At 44.5% G+C, this 19,232-nt stretch overlaps 2 protein-coding genes across 2 annotated transcripts; both read left to right on the top strand.

The window, feature by feature from the left end:
• Positions 1-6,152: 6,152 nt before the first annotated feature.
• On the top strand, positions 6,153-9,502 carry LOC123046029 (short-chain dehydrogenase/reductase 2b). Its single transcript, XM_044469308.1, has 5 exons — positions 6,153-6,291; positions 6,387-6,627; positions 7,160-7,225; positions 8,356-8,550; positions 9,029-9,502. Exons 1-5 carry the CDS (start codon positions 6,170-6,172, stop codon positions 9,410-9,412), a joined length of 1,008 nt encoding a protein of 335 aa, XP_044325243.1. The 5' UTR covers positions 6,153-6,169; the 3' UTR covers positions 9,413-9,502.
• Positions 9,503-9,866: 364 nt separating this feature from the next.
• LOC123046030 (salutaridine reductase) lies at positions 9,867-11,598 on the top strand. The gene is made up of 5 exons (XM_044469309.1): positions 9,867-10,028; positions 10,125-10,368; positions 10,466-10,528; positions 10,847-11,041; positions 11,127-11,598. Exons 1-5 carry the CDS (start codon positions 9,991-9,993, stop codon positions 11,505-11,507), a joined length of 921 nt encoding a protein of 306 aa, XP_044325244.1. The 5' UTR covers positions 9,867-9,990; the 3' UTR covers positions 11,508-11,598.
• The last annotated feature ends 7,634 nt before the right edge of the window (positions 11,599-19,232 follow it).

Genomic DNA, 19,232 nt, shown 5'->3' with positions numbered 1-19,232 from the left:
TCGGAACCACGAGGCTTATTTGAGAGAAGCTCCGGTTTGTAAGAGGTTTGTAATAAAGTTTGGCCCAAATTGGACAATGTTTTTACCATGATATATATGCGCCATCACGTGACACCATACCAACTTTCATGACTTTCTGGTGAGTTTAGGATTTACGGGGATTTAAAAACCGAGATTCTAAATGTTTGAGGACGAGCCAAGACGCCGGTACAGTTGTAATTCGTTCCCATTCCTTGCATGGGACCTAAACATGCACCCAAGGACACATGTATAATTTTTCTAGCCATTTTGGTGAACTAGAGCATGTATTTGAAGTTCAGATTTGAATTATGGACATTAAATGCCCAGGAAACTCAATTAGTGTATAAAAAGGCCAAATGAAAGACCCGTGCCTACCAAACCGTGGCCGATGCCGCACGCGATCTAAGTCATGCGTTCTGATTGGCCAGAACTCAAACCCCACGGATCATACGTTTGCACCGTTGGATGCTCCCAGATCGAACGGCAACCCTCAGCCCTTTCGACAACACATGCAATACAAAGCACTGTGCGCATGCGTCATGCTAGCTCATGCTTCCTTCTCTTGTACGTTTTCTAAACAGGCTATCGTTTCCCGCCACTCCTCTCATCGGTTTCCCACCTCTTCTCCCACCAGTTTCCCGCTACCAGTGTTAGTACTTATTCAAGGCTAGGCGGTGACACACCAGCCATCGCACACAGTTTCTAAAAGAACAAATGTGCATGACAGGAGGGAGTAGGTCCCATAGGGTGACCAACGTGAAACGCCTTAAAGGCAAGGAGGCAATTCCTATCAGCAAGGTGCCGCTTCCCATCCGCTAGCCTAGTCGAATAGAACGCAAAAGTTAAGCGTGCTCGGGCTGGAGTAGTCCAAGGATGGGTTACCCCGTGGGAAGTTGCATATTATATAAACCTTGGGATCATCCTTGTTTTGCTAATTAGTAGACTATGTTTTTATAGGTTATTTTTTTGCTGTAAAATCACCACGACTATGCAAGTGCGAGAAAAATGGTGCAGGTACTGGCTTAATCGTGTGCGATGCAAGTGCGCTGCAAAATCACCACGACTGCGCAAGCGCGAGCAAATGGTGGAGGTACTGGTTTAACCGTGTGTGATGCAAGTGCGTTGTAAAATCACCACGACTGCGCAAGCACGAGTGAAATGGTGCAGGTACTGGCTTAACCGTGTGCGATGCAAGTGCGCTATAAAATCATCACGACTGCGCAAGCTAAAGGCGGGTGATTTTATTTAGAAATTAGGACAAACCATGTGCGATAGACCAGCTAGCTAGAAATATAAAAACAAACTACCCGCCTTGAGCGTTGCAAAAATCAGCAGTTCCGCCACTTTTCCTTATTATCATACACGCATATTCTTATTGGACCATGCACGATCTTGGGCACTCCCACCCCGCATCAGTTCCTTTACCCAAATTTTAGTAGCCGACGTACTTCAACCGTCGCCCACACTCCTCCAGAACCGACCTTATAGTAAAATTGCAGTAGCCGAGGCAGTTGAACCGTCGCCCTCCCTCGTCCACCACCATCTCCGCCCACCATTCCTAAAATTTTCAGTAGCCACAGCATATCCTCAAACACCACTTCCCACAACCCCCCCACCATAGTCCCCCCACCCGCCCCCTCCCCCCTTGAACCCTAGCTCGCGGCTGCTGCCGGCGCCGCCGCCAACCCATGCTGGTCTGCCCGTTTCTCCTAGCTTAGATAATAAAGTTCAGGTTGCCCAGCGATTCCCATACCATCGCCCCACTCTCCTGAGTTTTCAGATGAGGCATACGGTGTCCCTTCCTGCCAGATCCACATCCCCTGCTCCAGAATGTCGCAGCCTAAGCTCGACCATGTATCCCGGGGAGCCTGACGAGCATTCGGCCAAGAAGTGGTTTATCATGGCCTCTCCGACGGACGTTGGCGAGGTGGCCGTCGTTCGCCTCGACCTGTCGATCCCGGAGCAACACGTCACCGCGGAAGCCGGCGAAGATGTTGACTACGTTTCCACGTTGAAGGCTTCATGTCAGCGGGCTTGCATATTACTGTATCTCGGGAAAGCTGGCTACGACATCAATCTTGTCGACAGCGACGACTTCACGTGGGCCATGTCACAAGTTACGTGGTCCATCCCCAACCCCTCTGGTTCAACCGCCGTCGATCTCTTCGACGGCCCTGCCGCTGATCTCCTCCGCCAAGCGGTCAAGGATTTGCGATCCTTATACGCCATCCAGTCCATTTTGTCATTTCTGAAGGACACGTTCTACGACGGCGGCTTGGAATCCTCAATTGCCAAGTCAGATCTCATCGACCATGACCATGACCACGAGGAGGGCACCCAAAAAGGTTCTTCCACCATGGGTCTGTGCTCTTCCAACTGGAAGGATCCCGTCCATGAAATGTGAGGCAACATCCTATCAACAAACCTTACCTTTTCTAGCTTGCCAACCCGTACCCTTTGTTGTAGTAGCATTTGCGTGCGGTGCTATAACTGTGCCATGTTTAATTATTTCAGTTATGAAAAAAATGTATTGTTCAATAGGGCTATGTGATGCTTAAGTATGAATTGTCCATTTCAGTTTCACGAATGGCTATATTTGATTGTTTATAGTGAGTAGATGCCTTGTTTATCTGTGTTTGGTTGTTAGATTGGTTGTAGTGAGCATTTTTCCAGTTATCGAGCCGATGCCTTGTTTATATGTATTTGGTTCTTAGTTCGGTTGCAGTGAACATTTGTCCAGTTATCAAGCAGATACCTTGTTTATCTGTATTTGGTTGTTAGGTTGCTTTTTTAGCATTTGTCCGGTTTTCAAGCAGATGCCGTGTTTATCTGTATTTGCTTGTTAGGTTGGTTGCAGTGAGCATTTGTCCAGTTTTCAAGCATATACCCTGTTTATCTGTATTTGCTTGTTAGGTTGGTTCCAGTGAGACTCTGTCCAGTTTTCAATGGCTATATTTGGTTGTTATACTGATCATTTATGCCTTGTTTATTTCAGTCATTCACAATGTATTGTTCATTATGTGCAAGTCGGAACTGTGCCGCTCGACTGCATGAATACCAGTTTGAACGGCTATATCTGGTTTCAATTATGCCTGGTGTAGTTAACACATGCCCTTTATTTCAGTTTTGCACATTTATCCAGTGATGTTTAAGCATTACCTACGTTCTATTCATTTTCAACAATACAAGTTTGAATTACAATATTTGATGGATGTTAAGCCTGCTGTCGGTAACATTGCCTTCCATTTTATATATGCTTTAACAACATGCTGAAACGAACACATTCAAGCTATCATTTGGAGATGATATTGTTTACCTTTGCTATATTTGCTTGATGTTAAGGTTGTCGTACTTATCATGCCTTTCCACTACTTATGCAGGACAACAACGGGAGTGGCCACCATTTTCCGCCGAGGTTAGCTTCATCCCTCGGCTTGTACACCCCCGTTGTTCCATAATGTAGTGCATGTAGATCCAGGCCTGGACACTTGTTAACTTCTAATATTGACTTGTTGCTTGTAGGTACATATGACCTTGGCAAGGATCCATGCATCAACCCTTTTTGCGTATGGGGCAATGAGATATTCATGAACAAGCATCAAGTGAGGAAACTAATAAGGATTATTAGCAAAAAAGATATGAATGGTGGCAAGCAAATTATTTATTTATGCTCTATCCAACACAACAATGAGCTGTAGGATGGTAACTACAAACTCTGCAGCCTTCTCTTTTTACTGCCCGTAATGAGTTGTTAGACAACAATGTCTGAATCTTTTTCGTTCGCAGTGGTTCCGAAGCAGTTCATTCAAGATTACCTCGCAAAGTACATGATTGGTGGACATGCAATGAAGGTTAAAGTATTTCATCCAGACTACAATGAGCATCGAAAAGTCGTAATGAAGACAACGAAGGATGGACGGGCAGCCATCACAAGGGGTTGGCCTAGAGTCGTGCGTGCATTACGCATGGAGGAGGGCATAATATGGGCATTCCGCTTCAACTTCTCCAGCAACCAGAATGTCTTTCGCCTCTCTCTTTACAGTCTTTAGTATAACTGTGGTTCATCATTCTTTACTTGGTGCTTTTGTAGTTCTTCAGTATATATACATGTGCATCGAATTATGCATTCGTGGTTGAACCTATATTGCAATAAACACGGTTGGATGTGAAATAAATGATTGCCTACTTTCAAATTCAAAATATGTGATTTTTAAATTAGGGATTACACTGCACACGGTTTGCAAAAGCGAAACGTCTGTGATAGAAGTGGAGATCGGACACGTTTCTAGGATCCGCTACGTGTGCGATCAATCTCCACGCACATACGATCAGTCAGGAAAAAACCTGTGCGATCAATCTCCACTGCACACACGACTAGCCAAGAAAAAACGTGTGCGATTAACAACATCATCGCACACAGTTCTTTCTTATTAAATGTTTGCGATAGTCACCTTATCACACACGCTTTGAAATTATTGACTGTTTGTGATGTTGTGTGCATCGCAAACACTTGGTACTTCTTGGATTAACTGTGTAGTATGTACATACTAACAGAAATGTATTCCTTGGATGGACTGTGTGAAATGTACATACGAACGGAAACGTTTAGCGGGGGCTAACTGTGCGAGATGTACTTACGACCGAAAATGATTTCGCCTCTATAATTGTATTTTTTAGCACTACTGTATGTATAACCGTATTTGAGGGCTCGTCGGTCGCAAACGACCTTATTTTGCCGAGCGTCTGTGCCAGGAGGGCATATCCCTAACAGTTTTTGGGTCTTGTGGGAAGGACCCCCCCCCCCCCTATCGCAGTCACTCACTTGACGACGGTTCCGAACGCCGTCACGGAAAGGGTTAAAAATCGTTTGTATAGCACCGACGCATACCAGTGTGGTTAGAGTCAACAATCCCAGCCCCTCGGTGCCATGTCATTAAATCCAGTCCTAAAATGCCCAAGCTTTAAAACGACTGGGATCAGCGAGGTAAGGGTGCCGATTTCAGCAATTTGAACTTGGGGGTTTATTTCCGTAGAGCTCTAAAATCACAGGGTTTTAATTAGACTCCACTCTCCACAGAATGACGACCCCATCGACCTAGTTCGTGCCGATTCGGCCCAAACATCATGGTTTGACCCAAGAAACATGTGTGCCCAATTAAGACATGGCACCTCCTATTTCGTACGTAGGGTGACGCCCAAACACCCCCCCCCCATGCGCGTGCCTTTGGTCCCCCATGTGCGAGGGTGGTGCCCCTGTTTTTTTTCCTTTCCTTTTTTTTGCTTCATTAAAAAATGTTAGGGATTTCGAACAATTATCAAATTTCAAAAAATATTCTCAAATTCAAATTTTTTTGTGAGTTCAAGAAATCTTCTTGAATTTACAAACTGTTGATTTCAAAAAAAGATTTGAATTCAAAAAAATAATCAAGAATTCAAAATATATTCATGAATTTTACAAAATTTAATGAGTTCAAAAAATGTTCATGAATTTTAAAAAAAGTTCAGAGTTAAAAGTATTCATAAATTTCAAGAAATATTCATGAGTTTAAAAAATGTTCATGAGTGAATATTATTTACGAGTTTAAAAAATGTTCATTAATTCAAAAAAGTTCCCGCGAGTTCAGTTTTTTACAAATTCCAGAAAATATTTAAGAATTTCAAAAAAAATTGTGCTTTCAGAAAATGTTTGTAGATTTTTTATAATGTTCATGAGTTTGAAAATTGTTCTTGAATTAAAAATATATTTATATATTTGGAAAAGTTCCTGAATTTGGAATTTGTTCTTGTTTAAAAAAATATGTATTTGAAACTTGTTCAGGATTTTTGAAAAAATCATGAATTTTAAAAGTGCTCACAATTTTAGAAAAAATGTTCATTCTTTTTTTTCTAAAAATAATCGTGGATTTGAGGAAACAAAAAAGCAAAATATAAAACGAAACAGAAGAACCAGAAAAGAAAAAGAATAACAACAGAAAGAAAACGGACAGAAAAACGCAGAAACCGACTAACAGGCGGGCCCATTACCGCGCGCACAAAAACATCAAGGCTGTTGCCTTACTAAGCAGGCCCAGCTTTCTCAAAAATAAAAATAAAAAATACTAACTAGGCCCAGCAGAGGCGCCGTTTGAGAAGAAAGGGAAAGTGCAGGATGTATCATCATCTTGTGCAAGGCTGCCGACTCCAGAGCTCACACAGTGCTGGGCACGCCGCGACGAGTCGGAGGGGAAAGATCAAGATGGAGGCGGCCACCTCGAATCCATCGAGCAAGAGGTTCGATCGCTCCGTCTCCCTCCCCTTCCCGCACTCCGCTCGCAGAGAATTTACTGGAATTTCTGCGCGGCGCTGCTGCTATGTGCGTAATTTAGGATCGCCCTGGTCACCGGAGGGAACAAAGGGGTCGGGCTGGAGACGTGCAGGCAGCTCGCGTCCAAGGGGCTCAAGGTCGTGCTGACGGCGAGGAACGAGGCCAGGGGACTAGAGGCGGTCGAGGGCGTCAGGCGCTCCGGTGCTGACGTCGTCTTCCATCAGCTGGATGTCATCGACCCTGACAGCGTCGCCCGGCTGGCGGATTTCGTCAGGGATCAGTTCGGGAAGCTCGATATCCTGGTATGTGTTAATGCGTACCTCTGCTTCGCGCTTTGAAGATTAAGACCTCGCGGATTTGGGGTCGGGCAAGTGGGTATTCACACGGTTCCACTGAGAGATCGTCAGATACAAGTATGCATTTTATTCAGACTCTTAACAGTAAGTTGAGCTTAGCATAATTACATCGAAGAAATTGTTACTCAGCACATTGTTGCATTGAATAGTTACGAAATGAATTTTAAGAGCTCCGTTTAGAAGTGTAGGTGCTGTAGATTTCTTTCTTTTACCTGGCTTGTACTCCCTCCGTCCGAAAATACTTGTCGAAGAAATGAATGAATCTAGACGTATTTTAGTTATAGATACACCCAATTGTAGTCATCTCTCCGACAAGTATTTCGGGACGGAGGGAGTACTAGTTAAAGCTGAAAAGATGTTCTTACAGATCTTGTAAGCTTGGCTTGGCTGTTCAGATTATTGACCATTATTCAAAAGTGGTTTGTCTTGGATTTTTTTAAATTCGTCACCATGATTATGTGATTTTTGTTATGTGTAGATAAACAATGCAGGAATTTCAGGCGTTGATCGAGATCCAGTTCTGGTTGCGAAAGTTAAAGAACAGGTGAATGCAGCAAAAAGATGTGATGTACTGCGTATTGATTTGCAGTTTGTCAGCAGTTAATATATACAACTATTTCAGAATCAGGTTGAGTCAACAAAATAATACTCCCTCTATCTCAAAATGTAAGACGTTTTTGTGTCAAAAAACGTCTTACATTTTGAGACAGAGGGAGTAGTTGTTTCTGTAGTTGTTTGTTGCTATCTATCAACCGTGGCAGACATAAACGTCGTCATTTCTTGTAACTACTGGAGCATACTTTACTTTGAGAAAACACATAACACCTGATGTTATGATACATGATGTACATAGAAGTTTGGATTGTAGAAACCATTCATCAACCACAGCATCAACATAAATACCATTCTCTTGTAATTACCGGAGCATAGTTTAGTTTGAGAAAACACATGATGCTGATGTTGCAATACAAGATGACAATAGAAGTTTACATTGTAGAAAATCATCAATCGAAGATGACAATCCTAAACCTGTACATTTCTGACAGCGTGTTTATTTACCGAATTATGTGTTAAATATTACTCCCTCCGTCCGAAAATACTTGTCATCAAAATGGATAAAAAGAGATGTATCTAGAACTAAAATACATCTAGATACATCTCCTTTTATCTATTTTGATGACAAGTATTTCCGGACGGAGGGAGTACATTTTTTACCTTAAAAAACATCTCATTTCAATTATGTCCATATTACATTGAGAAGCTATGAATATATTACTTCTATTATGGTGTGCGAACAGAATACCCAGGAACTAAATACTAATACCCAATTCTTTCCATTTATTAATTTAATTCCTAGAACACTTCTATTCCAAGATTATATTTGTACCGAACAGACAAGAGTTTAAGTTGGTTGGCCTCACCTCACTTACTTAACAAAAATAACTTCTACTACCTCTGTAAACAAATATACGACATTTTTGTGATCTAAAACGTCTTATATTTGTTGACAGAGGGAGTAGTTTAATTGGTGATTCACTTCATATCCATTTAATTGGAATTTTTACCAAGCAAATGAATCTTAGATGGGCATGCCTTACCAGACCCACCTGGCACCTAAGCACCTGCATTTTAACAAGACGTTGTATAACAATTAACCTGTCTATGCATGGGTAGGTTGAAAGCATGGATGTAGATCAGCGAGTTCAATGGATGAAAGAAAATTCGAAGGAGACATATGAGGAAGCAAAAGAATGCATGAGAACAAACTACTATGGGGCAAAGCTTGTCACGGAGGCACTACTTCCTCTTCTTCAGTTGTCCTCCTCCGGGAGAATTGTCAATGTCTCATCAGGCTTTTCACTGCTAAGAGTAAGTATTGTTAACCATGCTGCTGGTCGTACAAGGCAAATTACCAGTTTCACAAATTAGATTTAACATTATCTGTGCCACTATATATTTCTGATATAACTTTCTTTGTCACTTTTTTTTTTTTGAGGTTTTGATAAGTATATGTGCGGCCTTGCATTGTGTCTTCCAGGATATTATTATAGCCTATTAAATAAGGGATATAAGGTTGCAGACATGATGTTATTTCAGCTTAACTTGTTTTGTCAGATGCAATAAGCATGTGATTGCATGTACTGTAGGAGGGTTGTTTTTTAACGATAATCATAGCTTTGTGTTCATTCAAATTAATATGACATAATTCACATTTTTTACGGATTGTGCTACGGAGTTTTCTTATTGTTCCAACCCACATCCTTCACGTGTTCTTTTTTTCTGTCAGAAAGCATATGTTCAGAAACTAGTCCCTTTTAGTTAACTAATGCACATGTTTGCCGAGCAGAACTTCAACAACGAAGAACTGAAGAATGAGTTTAACGACGTCGACAACCTTACTGAAAAGAAACTAGAGGAGCTGTTGGATTCGTTCCTAGAAGATTTCAAGGCCAATTTGATAGAGGCACATGGGTGGCCGACCGGTGGCTCGTCAGCGTACAAAGTCGCGAAAGCCACCCTCAATGCATACACAAGGATCCTTGCCAAGAATTACCCTAGGATGCGCATCAACTGTTTGACGCCTGGTTATGTCAAGAGCGACATGTCGATGCACATGGGAGTTTTGACGCCTGAGGAGGGCGCTAGCAACCCTGTGAAGGTCGCTCTCTTGCCCGACGATGGCCCGACGGGTGCTTATTTTGATAGGGACGGCGTGGCGTCGTTTGTGTGACTGTCGTACGTGTAATGGTTTTGTCCGGTTTTACTTTCAGAATATGAGACACCTGTAGCAGTAGTTGTCAATAAACATTGTGCAGTTTAATCTGTGCTGTGCACTCAAAAATGGACATGCGTGTGTGTATGATCCATATTGGTCGATGAGGTCTATCGATCTTGTGGGTATGTGTAGGGTCAAACAATGCGACAACACACACACGATGACGTATGGGTGTTGCTGGCAGGCAATAGGATGACGTATGGGTGTTGCTGGCTGATGGACATGCTTGGTTTGTTAACAAAATTAGCCAACCATAGTTTTGATGTGTGAACGTTTCAAACTTGCCAAAAGTTGATTCTTTTGTGAGGTTGCTAAATCGTGCTCGATGTTTGTGCCGGACGAAGACGACGAGCACCACAACGGCGACCGGGGACCGGAGCCGTTATAAGTATCTTGCTCTCCTAACTCCCGTAACCATTACCGTCTCAGATAACTTAGGATTTTCGGTCTCAGATTGTGAGGAGCGGCTCATCGACCTCTGCCAACTGCCATCGCACTTGCTGTTGGAGCTCGTGGACTCGTGGTGCGCCCTCATGGAAGGGCCCGTCCTCCCCAACCTGCCAAACACGAGGTTAGTTAGCCGCCCATACACGCTTAGCAGCTCTTGACGTCGCTATGTAGCCTTGCAACTTGCAGTGGCAGGAATCTCATCGACTGCGGTTGCCAGGGTCGCCGTCGTCACCGGAGGGAACAAAGGGATCGGCTTCGAGGTGTGCCGCCAGCTGGCCAGCGGCGGCGTCACGGTCGTCTTGACGGCCCGGGACGAGACGAGGGGCGGGGAGGCCGTCGAGAGGCTCAATGCGCTGGGGCTCTCTGGTGTCATCTTCCATCGGCTGGAGATCACGGACGCTTCGAGCGCCGCGACGCTGGCTGGTTTTCTCAAGGCCCGCTTTGGCAAGCTTGACATTCTGGCAAGTTTTTTCGTTTCATTTTAGCATACCACATCTGCTAGCTGCATCGAAGGTTTGAAGCACCGGTGATAGATGGTTGTGCTCGGATGATTTGCAGGTGAATAATGCCGCAGTTGGTGGGGTTGAGTACGGCCAAGAATTCGATACGAACGAGGAAAAGGTGAGATCACGTTGTTGTTTTTTGTAATTTATTTACTGCTTGAACCAGCCAAGAACTGAGGATAGGCGTCAAGCACAGGGCTTGCTTGCTAAGTCTCACTGACTAAGATTTCGTTAAATCTCAGTGGATACTATATCTGTAAAATTTTACATTGAGACCCGTGGAAAAAAGGTTTTTTTTCTTTCTAGCATGATACGCCACTTGACTGAGACTTGGTTAAATCTCAGTCGACCGAGACCTAGCCACAACCTTTTACTTATTATTCGGACACACCACACTAGCCTGAACAAATTTATTTGCCGATACATTATACAACAGTTCGGTGGCATGGATTTCCACCAGAGAGTTGAGTGGATGTTGAAGAACGCACGGGAGCCCATCGACAGCGCGAAGAACAGCGTGCAGACGAACTACTATGGCACGAAGCATGTAATCGAAGCCCTGCTGCCTCTGCTTCAATCTTCGTCCGTGGGAAGAATAGTGAACGTCTCCTCCAATTATGGACTGCTAAGAGTAAGAACTGAAGCTCTTCCATTTTCACTGATTATCATCGCTAACCCAGTACCGTATGTAAGGGATTTCATGACAATTTTTGCAGCATATCGGCAGCGAGGAGGTGAGGCAGGAGCTCAACGACGTCGACAACCTGACAGAGGGGAGGCTAGACGAGCTGCTGGAGAAGTTCATGAAAGACTTCGAGGCCGGCGCGCTGGAGCCGCACGGGTGGCCCACAAAGTTCTCGGCGTACAAGGTGGCCAAGGCCGCCATGAACGCCTACTCGAGGATCCTGGCGAGGAGGCACCCTGAGCTGCGCGTCAACTGCGCGCACCCTGGCTTCGTCAAGACCGACATGAGCATGGGGTCCGGGGTCCTGACGCCGGAGGAGGGCGCACGTAACTTGGTGAAGGTGGCGCTGCTGCCTGACGGCGGGCCGACCGGCGCGTATTTCGCCATGGGCGAGGAGGCGCCGTTCGTGTGAGGTACCGGCGGTACGTGCGTGCGTGCCGTACGGTTACTGCTTGGATGCGTTAAAAAAAAATAAGATGTGTCATCTATCTTTTTTCGACAAAGGGTGAGGTTCACAGCGGCAGCGTCCGCCACCTCCAATGCATGACACGTGTTCAGTGAGGGCTCGTATACCGTCCTTCATTGAACGCGCTTTTGCAACAGAGGTAATGTTTCTGAAACATATGTGATATTGCAGTAGTTTACGACAAGTCTATGTTCTATAACAAAACATCGGTCGTGAAAATTTTCTGCAACCATACCTCAGTTGCAAAAAAAAAAATTGCAACAAGATCCCAGTTGAAAAAAATGCAACAAAGCATCTGCTGTAAAAAAATTCTGAAACAAGACCTATGTTTCAGAAATAATTCTGCAACAAGGCCTGTGTTGCGGTAGTGAAAGCGTGCTCGGCTCAGCTTGATGCGGCAAATCGGACGGCTCGCGGCCCGGCTGATCTTTTTAAAAGATCAGCCGGCGGACGCGTAGCACGCCCCTTTGTTATAACTTGTAAGTTGTCCTGCTTGTTTTCAAGTCTGTATTTTGTAATTAGGGTTCTCGCCGTGGATGGAACTACCCCATCTATGTGTTTTATGTGGACACTAATAAGTTGAATACAATTATCTTGTACCATACATTTCTTCCTTGCGAGACCAGCTTAAACCTACGATCCCCGCCGCGCCGCTACACCTCGCGAGCTGCCCCGCCCGCTAACCGCGATTGCTAGCCGTGCCCGCCCCGCTGCTCGCGCTAGCTCCACTCGCTCAGATTCCTCGTGGTTCGTCTACACCCACGGCACTGCGACGGCCTATCTGCTTCTCTACGTCGACGACATCATCCTGACTGCATGCACCATCAACCTCCTTCGATGGCTCACCGAGCGCCTTCGCGCCGAGTTCGTCATCAAGGACTTGGGGCCTCTCGACTACTTCCTCGGCATCGAGGTGATACGGCGTGCAGACAACTTCTTTCTTCATCAGCGAAAGTATGTTCATGAGCTACTTGACTGCGCCGACATGCTTAAGTGCAAGCCCACGGCTACACCTGTCGATATGAAGGCCAAGCTCTCCGCTACTGATGGTGCTCCCGCACAACATGCCTCATTCTACCGGTCCATTGTTAGTGCCTTGCAGTAATTGACACTCACTCGGCCCGAGTTGCAGTATGCTGTCTCGCAGGTGTGTCTCCACATGCATGCTCCTTGTGATTGTTAGGGCATATTTCTCCCTTAGTGGTTTTGCTGATTGACGATAATATTTTTTGCGGACTAATCGTGTGCATTGAGCATTTCAGAGAATCTATCACATGGTACAAGTCGATTCAGGCCCCTCGGAGCTATTGCGAAGACGGTATTTTTCTTGCGTTTCATTTTTGGTGGATTTGAGTCGTAGATTCATTGTACTATTAAGAGGGGGTCTGCTTCAAAAAGGTTTGGATGGAATCAACACGTACCCAGTCTATTTGCACCCTCTTTCTTTCCTGGCATTTGAGCTTATCCTTCCTCTTTGCATAGGCTTTCCAGAGTCACTTAAGCAGTAGTACCGCTCTGCTCAGCGGTAGTACCGCTCCAACGATACTGCCGCAGTTTAGTGTTGCCAACACTTCTGCTTATTTTTAGCTCTCTAAGCGGTAGTGGGGGCGGTAGTTCAGCGCAGTAGTACTGCTCCCACCGTACTACGGCCCTGACTAGCACTCCACTACCACAGATCTCCTGAGTCCTATCTCTACAGCGGAAGTACCTCTCCCACGGAACGGTAGTACCGCCTAGGCAGAACTACTGCTGGGAGTACCACCTATTTTTTGCTCTCTGGATAGCTCTGTTCCTTGAGCAGAAGTAGAGCGACAGTTGCCAGCGGTAGTACCGCCCCATGCAGCACTACCGCATGCCTTTATCTACTACCGTAGTTTCACCTGCACTGTCAATACCAAGTGCTAGTATTATCGGTGAGAGCGGTAGTACCGCTCCTGCGGCACAACCGTCTTTCTGACCTACTCAGCTGTACGTGCAGCCTGGAACTCCCGTTGCAGCAGAAGTACCACTCGCCTGAGTGGCACTGCCGCTTATGCACGGGCTGGGAGTGCATAACGGTTGGATTCTCCCCCACTATAAAAGGGAGTCATCTTCTCCAAGTTCACTTACCTCTTCTTCTCCCAAGCTCCATTGTTGCTCATAGGCTCATTTTCACCCAATCTCTCTCCCTAGCCAATCAAACTTGTTGATTTCCTAAGGATTGGTTTAGAAGGCCTAGATCTACACTTTCACCAAGAGAAATTTGGTTCCCCTGTGGCATCCCGGCTCAGAGGAACCGAAACACCTCGTATTCTAGCCCAGAGATCAAGTCTTGTGGAATACGACACTACTTGGCATAGAACAAATCAGCTCTTATTACAAATGATATGGATACAAGGGTTCTGATATAAAAGGATCACATAGGCACGACGACACTACAACCTACCAAGGTAGCTCTATGCTAGCATTGAAACAACTCGTGGAAGCGGAATAACATCTAGCAGCGAATCAAAGACGACGGTGAAGAACTCCAGTCCACAGGGACTCTGGCGGGAACACATATCCTAGCTCGCAAACTCAGGATCCTCGACAAGCAAGCAATCACAACATGACCTGCAATCTGGCATGACACGCCAGGTGAGTACTTTGAATGTACTCGCAACCTCACAACAACCAAAGCAATCAAGAAACAACAACATGGTGAAGGAAATATGCCCTAGAGGCAATAATAAAGTTATTATTTATTTTCTTATATCATGATAAATGTTTATTATTCATGCTAGAATTGTATTAACCAGAAACTTAGTACATGTGTGAATACATAGACAAAACATAGTGTCCCGAGTATGCCTCTACTAGACTAGCTCGTTAATCAAAGATGGTTATGTTTCCTAACCATAGACATGTGTTCTCATGTGATGAACGGGATCACATCATTAGGAGAATGATGTGATGGACAAGACCCATCTGTTAGCTTAGCATTATGATCATTACAGTTTTCATTGCTACTGCTTTCTTCATGACTTATAAGTGTTCCTCAGACTATGAGATTATGCAACTCCGGAATACCGGAGGAACACCTTGTGTGCTATCAAACGTCACAAAGTAAATTGGTGATTATAAAGATGCTCTACAGGTGTCTCCGAAGGTGTTTGTTGGGTTGGCATAGATCGAGATTAGGATTTGTCACTCCGTGTATCGGAGAGATATCTTCGGGCCCTCTCGGTAATGCTCATCACTATAAACCTTGCAAGCAATGCGACTAATGAGTTAGTTGCGGGATGAAGTATTACGGAATGAGTAAAGAGACTTGCCGGTAACAAGACTGAACTAGGTATGATGATACTGATGATTGAATCTCGGGCAAGCAACAAATACCGATGACAAAGGGAACAATGTGTGTTGTTATGCGGTTTGACCGATAAAGATCTTCGTAGAATATGTAGAAGCCAATATGAGCATCCAGGTTCCGCTATTGGTTATTGATTGGAGATGTGTCTCGATCATGTCTACATAGTTCTTGACCCGTAGGGTCTGCACGCTTAACGTTTGATGACGATTTGTATTATGAGTTATGTGTTTTGATGACCAAAGTTTGTTCAGAGTCCTGGATTAGGTCACGGACATGACAAGGAGTCTCGAAATGGTCGAGAGGTAAAGATTGATATATTGGAAGGTTATATTCGGACACCGGAATGGTTCTTAAGTGTTTCAGGTATTTTCTGGAGTACCGGGAGGTTATCGGAACCCCCCGGGAGAGTAATGGGCCTTAATGGGCTTTAGGGGAAAGGAGAGAAGGGCCTCAAGGGGTGCCCCCCCATGGGCTGGTCTGAATTGGACTAGGAGGGGTCGGTGCCCCCCTTCCTTCTCCCCTCTTCCCCTTCCCTCATTCTCCTAGTTGGAATAGGAAAGGGGGGATCCTACTTGGACCGGGAGTCCAAGTAGGACTCCCCCCTTGGCGCGCCCCCTCTAGGGCCGGCCTCTTCCTCCCCCTCCTTTATATACGTGGGCAAGGGACACCCTAGAACACACCAAGTTTTGCCTTAGCCGTGTGCGGTGCCCCCCTCCACAGTTACACACCTCGATCATATCGCCATAGTGCTTAGGCGAAGCCCTGTGCCGGTAACATCATCATCACCGTCGCCACGCCATCGTGCTGACGGAACTCACCCTCGTCCTCAACTGGATGAAGAGCACGAGGGACGTCATCGAGCTGAACATGTGCTGAACGCGGAGGTGCCATACGTTCGATACTTGGATCGGTTGGATCACGAAGACGTTCGACTACATCAACCGCGTTACTAAACGCTTCCGCTTTCGGTCTACGAGGGTACATGGACACACTCTCCCCTCTCGTTACTATGCATCTCCTAGATAGATCTTGCGTGATCATAGGAAAATTTTGAAATTACTACGTTCCCCAACAGTGGCATCAGAGCCAGGTCTATGCGTAGATGTTTTATGCACGAATAGAACGCAAAGAGTTGTGGGCGATAATATTCATACTGCTTACCACCAACGTCTTACTTTGATTCGACGGTATTGTTGGATGAAGCGGCCCGAACTGACATTACATGACCGCGTTCATGAGACTGGTTCTACCGACGTGGTTTTGCACATAGGTGGCTGGCGGTTGTCTGTTTCTCCAAGTTTAGTTGAATCGAGTTTGACTATGGCCGGTCCTTGTTGAAGGTTAAAACATCACACTTGACGAATAATCGTTGTGGTTTTGATGCGTAGGTAAGAACGGTTCTTGCTAGAAGCCCGTAGCAGCCACATAAAATTTGCAACAACAATAGTAGAGGACGTCTAACTTGTTTTTGCAGGGCTTGCTATGATGTGATATGGTCAAGACATGATGTGATATAAATTGTTGTATGAGATGATCAAATTTTGTAACAGAGTTATCGGCAACTGGCAGGAGCCATATGGTTGTCGCTTTGTTGTATGCAATGCAATCTCCATGTAATTGCTTTACTTTATCACTAAGCGGTAGCGATAGTCGTAGAAGCAATAGTTGGCGAGACAACAATGATGCTACGATGGAGATCAAGGTGTCGTGCCGGTGACGATGGAGATCATGACGATGCTTCGGTGATGGAGATCATGAGCACAAGATGATGATGGCCATATCATGTCACATATTTTGATTGCATGTGATGTTTATCTTTTATGCATCTTATTTTGCTTAGTACGGTGGTAGCATTATAAGATGATCCCTTACTAAATTTCAAGGTATAAGTGTTCTCCCTGAGTATGCACCGTTGCTACAGTTCGTTGTGCCGAGACACCACGTGATGATCGGGTGTGATAAGCTCTACGTTCACATACAACAGTTGCAAGCCAGTTTTGCACATGCAGAATACTCGGGTTAAACTTGACGAGCCTAGCATATGCAGATATGGCCTCGGAACATTGAGACCGAAAGGTCGAATGTGAATCATATAGTAGATATGGTACACATAGTGATGTTCACCATTGAAAACTATTCCATCTCACGTGATGATCGGACATGGTTTAGTTGATTTGGATCATGTGATCATTTGGATGACTAAAGTGATGTCTATCTAAGTGGGAGTTCTTAAGTAATATGATTAATTGAACTTAATTTTATCATGAACTTAGTCCTGATAGTTATTTTGCATGTCTATGTTATTGTAGATCAATGGCCCGTGCTACCGTTCCTTTGAATTTTAATGCATTCCTAGAGAAAGCTAAGTTGAAAGATGATGGTAGCAATTACACGGACTGGGTCTGTAACTTGAGGATTATCCTCATTGCTGCACAGAAGAATTATGTCCTGGAAGCTACTGATGACGCTACTGCAGACGCTACTAATGACGTTAAGAACGTCTGGCAGAGCAAAGCTGATGACTACTCAATAGTTCAGTGTGCCATGCTTTACGTCTTAGAATCGGGATGTCAAAGACATTTTGAACGTCATGGAGCATATGAGATGTTCCAAGAGTTGAAGTTAATATTTCAAGAAAATGCCCGAGTTGAGAGATATGAAGTCTCCAACAAGTTCTATAGCTGCAAGATGGAGGAGAATAGTTCTGTCAGTGAACATATACTCAAAATGTCTGGGTATCATAACCACTTGACTCAGCTGGGAGTTAATCTTCCTGATGATAGTGTCATTGACAGAGTTCTTCAATCACTGCCACCAAGCTATAAAGGCTTCGTGATGAAATATAATATGCAAGGGATGAACAAGACAATTCCCGAGCTCTTCGCAATACTAAAGGCAGCGGAGGTAGAAATCAAAAAGGAGCATCAAGTGTTGATGGTCAATAAGACCACTAGTTTCAAGAAAAGGGGCAAAGGGAAGAAGGGGAACTTCAAGAAGAAGGGCAATAAAGTTGCTGCTCAGGAGAAGAAACCCAAGTCTGGACCTAAGCTTGAAACTGAGTGCTTCTACTGCAAACGGACTGGTCACCGGTAGCGGAACTGCCCCAAGTATTTGGCGGATAATAATGATGGCAAAGTGAAAGGTATATTTGATATACATGTTATTGATGTGTAACTTACTAATGCTCGTAGTAGCGCATGGGTATTTGATACTGGTTCTGTTGCTCATATTTGCAACTTGAAACAGGGGTTACGGATTAAACGAAGATTGGCTAAGGACGAGGTGACGATGCGCGTGGGAAATGGTTCCAAGGTCGATGTGATCGCCGTCGGCACGCTACCTCTACATCTACCTTCGGGATTAGTTTTAGACCTGAATAATTATTGTTTGGTGCCAACGTTGTGCATGAACATTATATCTGGATCTTGTTTGATGTGAGACGGTTATTCATTTAAATCAGAGAATAATGGTTGTTCTATTTATATGAGTAATATCTTTTATGGTCATGCACCCTTGTTGAGTGGTCTATTTTTATTGAATCTCGATCGTGGAGATACACTTGTTCATAACATTGAAGCCAAAAGATGCAAAGTTGATAATGATAGTGCAACTTATTTGTGGCACTACCGTTTAGGTCATATTGGTGTAGAGCGCATGAAGAAACTCCATGTTGGTGGGCTTTTGGAATCACTTGATTATGAATCACTTGGTGCTTACGAACCATGCCTCATGGGCAAGATGACTAAAACTCCATTCTCCGGAACAATGGAACGAGCTACTGACTTATTGGAAATAATACATACCGATGTATGCGGTCCAATGAGTGTTGAGGCTCGTGGCGGGTATCGTTATTTTCTTACCTTCGCAGACGATTTGATCAGATATGGTTATATCTACTTAATGAAGCATAAGTCTGGAACATTTGAAAAGTTCAAAGAATTTCAGAGTGAAGTGGAAAATCATCATAACAAGAAAATAAAGTTTCTACAATCTGATCGTTGAGGAGAATATTTGAGTTACGTGTTTGGTCTTCATTTGAAACAATGTGGAATAGTTTCCAACTCACGCCACCTGGAACACCACAGCGTAATGGTGCGTCCAAACGTCATAACCGTACTTTATTGGATATGGTGCGATCTATGATGTCTCTTACCGATTTACCGCTATCATTTTGGGGTTATGCTTTAGAGACGGTTGCATTCACTTTAAATAGGGCACCATCAAAATCCGTTGAGACGACGCCTTATGAACTATGGTTTGGGAAGAAACCAAAGTTGTCGTTTCTTAAAGTTTGGGGCAACGATGCTTATATGAAAAAGCTTCAACCTGATAAGCTCGAA

This window comes from Triticum aestivum, chromosome 2B, assembly GCF_018294505.1.
Source record: "Triticum aestivum cultivar Chinese Spring chromosome 2B, IWGSC CS RefSeq v2.1, whole genome shotgun sequence".
NCBI lineage: Eukaryota > Viridiplantae > Streptophyta > Magnoliopsida > Poales > Poaceae > Triticum > Triticum aestivum.
Note: the sequence above shows the minus strand (reverse complement) of the source record. Positions and strands in the feature narration are given on the sequence as shown.

Excerpts from the sequence above, each read along its gene's own strand:
- LOC123046030 (XM_044469309.1), top strand. The coding sequence starts at position 9,991 with ATGGAAGGGCCCGTCCTCCCCAACCTGCCAAACACGAG. Across the intron at positions 10,029-10,124 it reads CCCAACCTGCCAAACACGAG|GGTCGCCGTCGTCACCGGAG; the intron begins GTTAGTTAGCCG and ends TGCGGTTGCCAG. Across the intron at positions 10,529-10,846 it reads TCGATACGAACGAGGAAAAG|TTCGGTGGCATGGATTTCCA; the intron begins GTGAGATCACGT and ends ATTATACAACAG.
- LOC123046029 (XM_044469308.1), top strand. The coding sequence starts at position 6,170 with ATGTATCATCATCTTGTGCAAGGCTGCCGACTCCAGAGCTCACACAGT. Across the intron at positions 6,628-7,159 it reads TCGGGAAGCTCGATATCCTG|ATAAACAATGCAGGAATTTC; the intron begins GTATGTGTTAAT and ends TGTTATGTGTAG. Across the intron at positions 7,226-8,355 it reads TTGCGAAAGTTAAAGAACAG|GTTGAAAGCATGGATGTAGA; the intron begins GTGAATGCAGCA and ends ATGCATGGGTAG.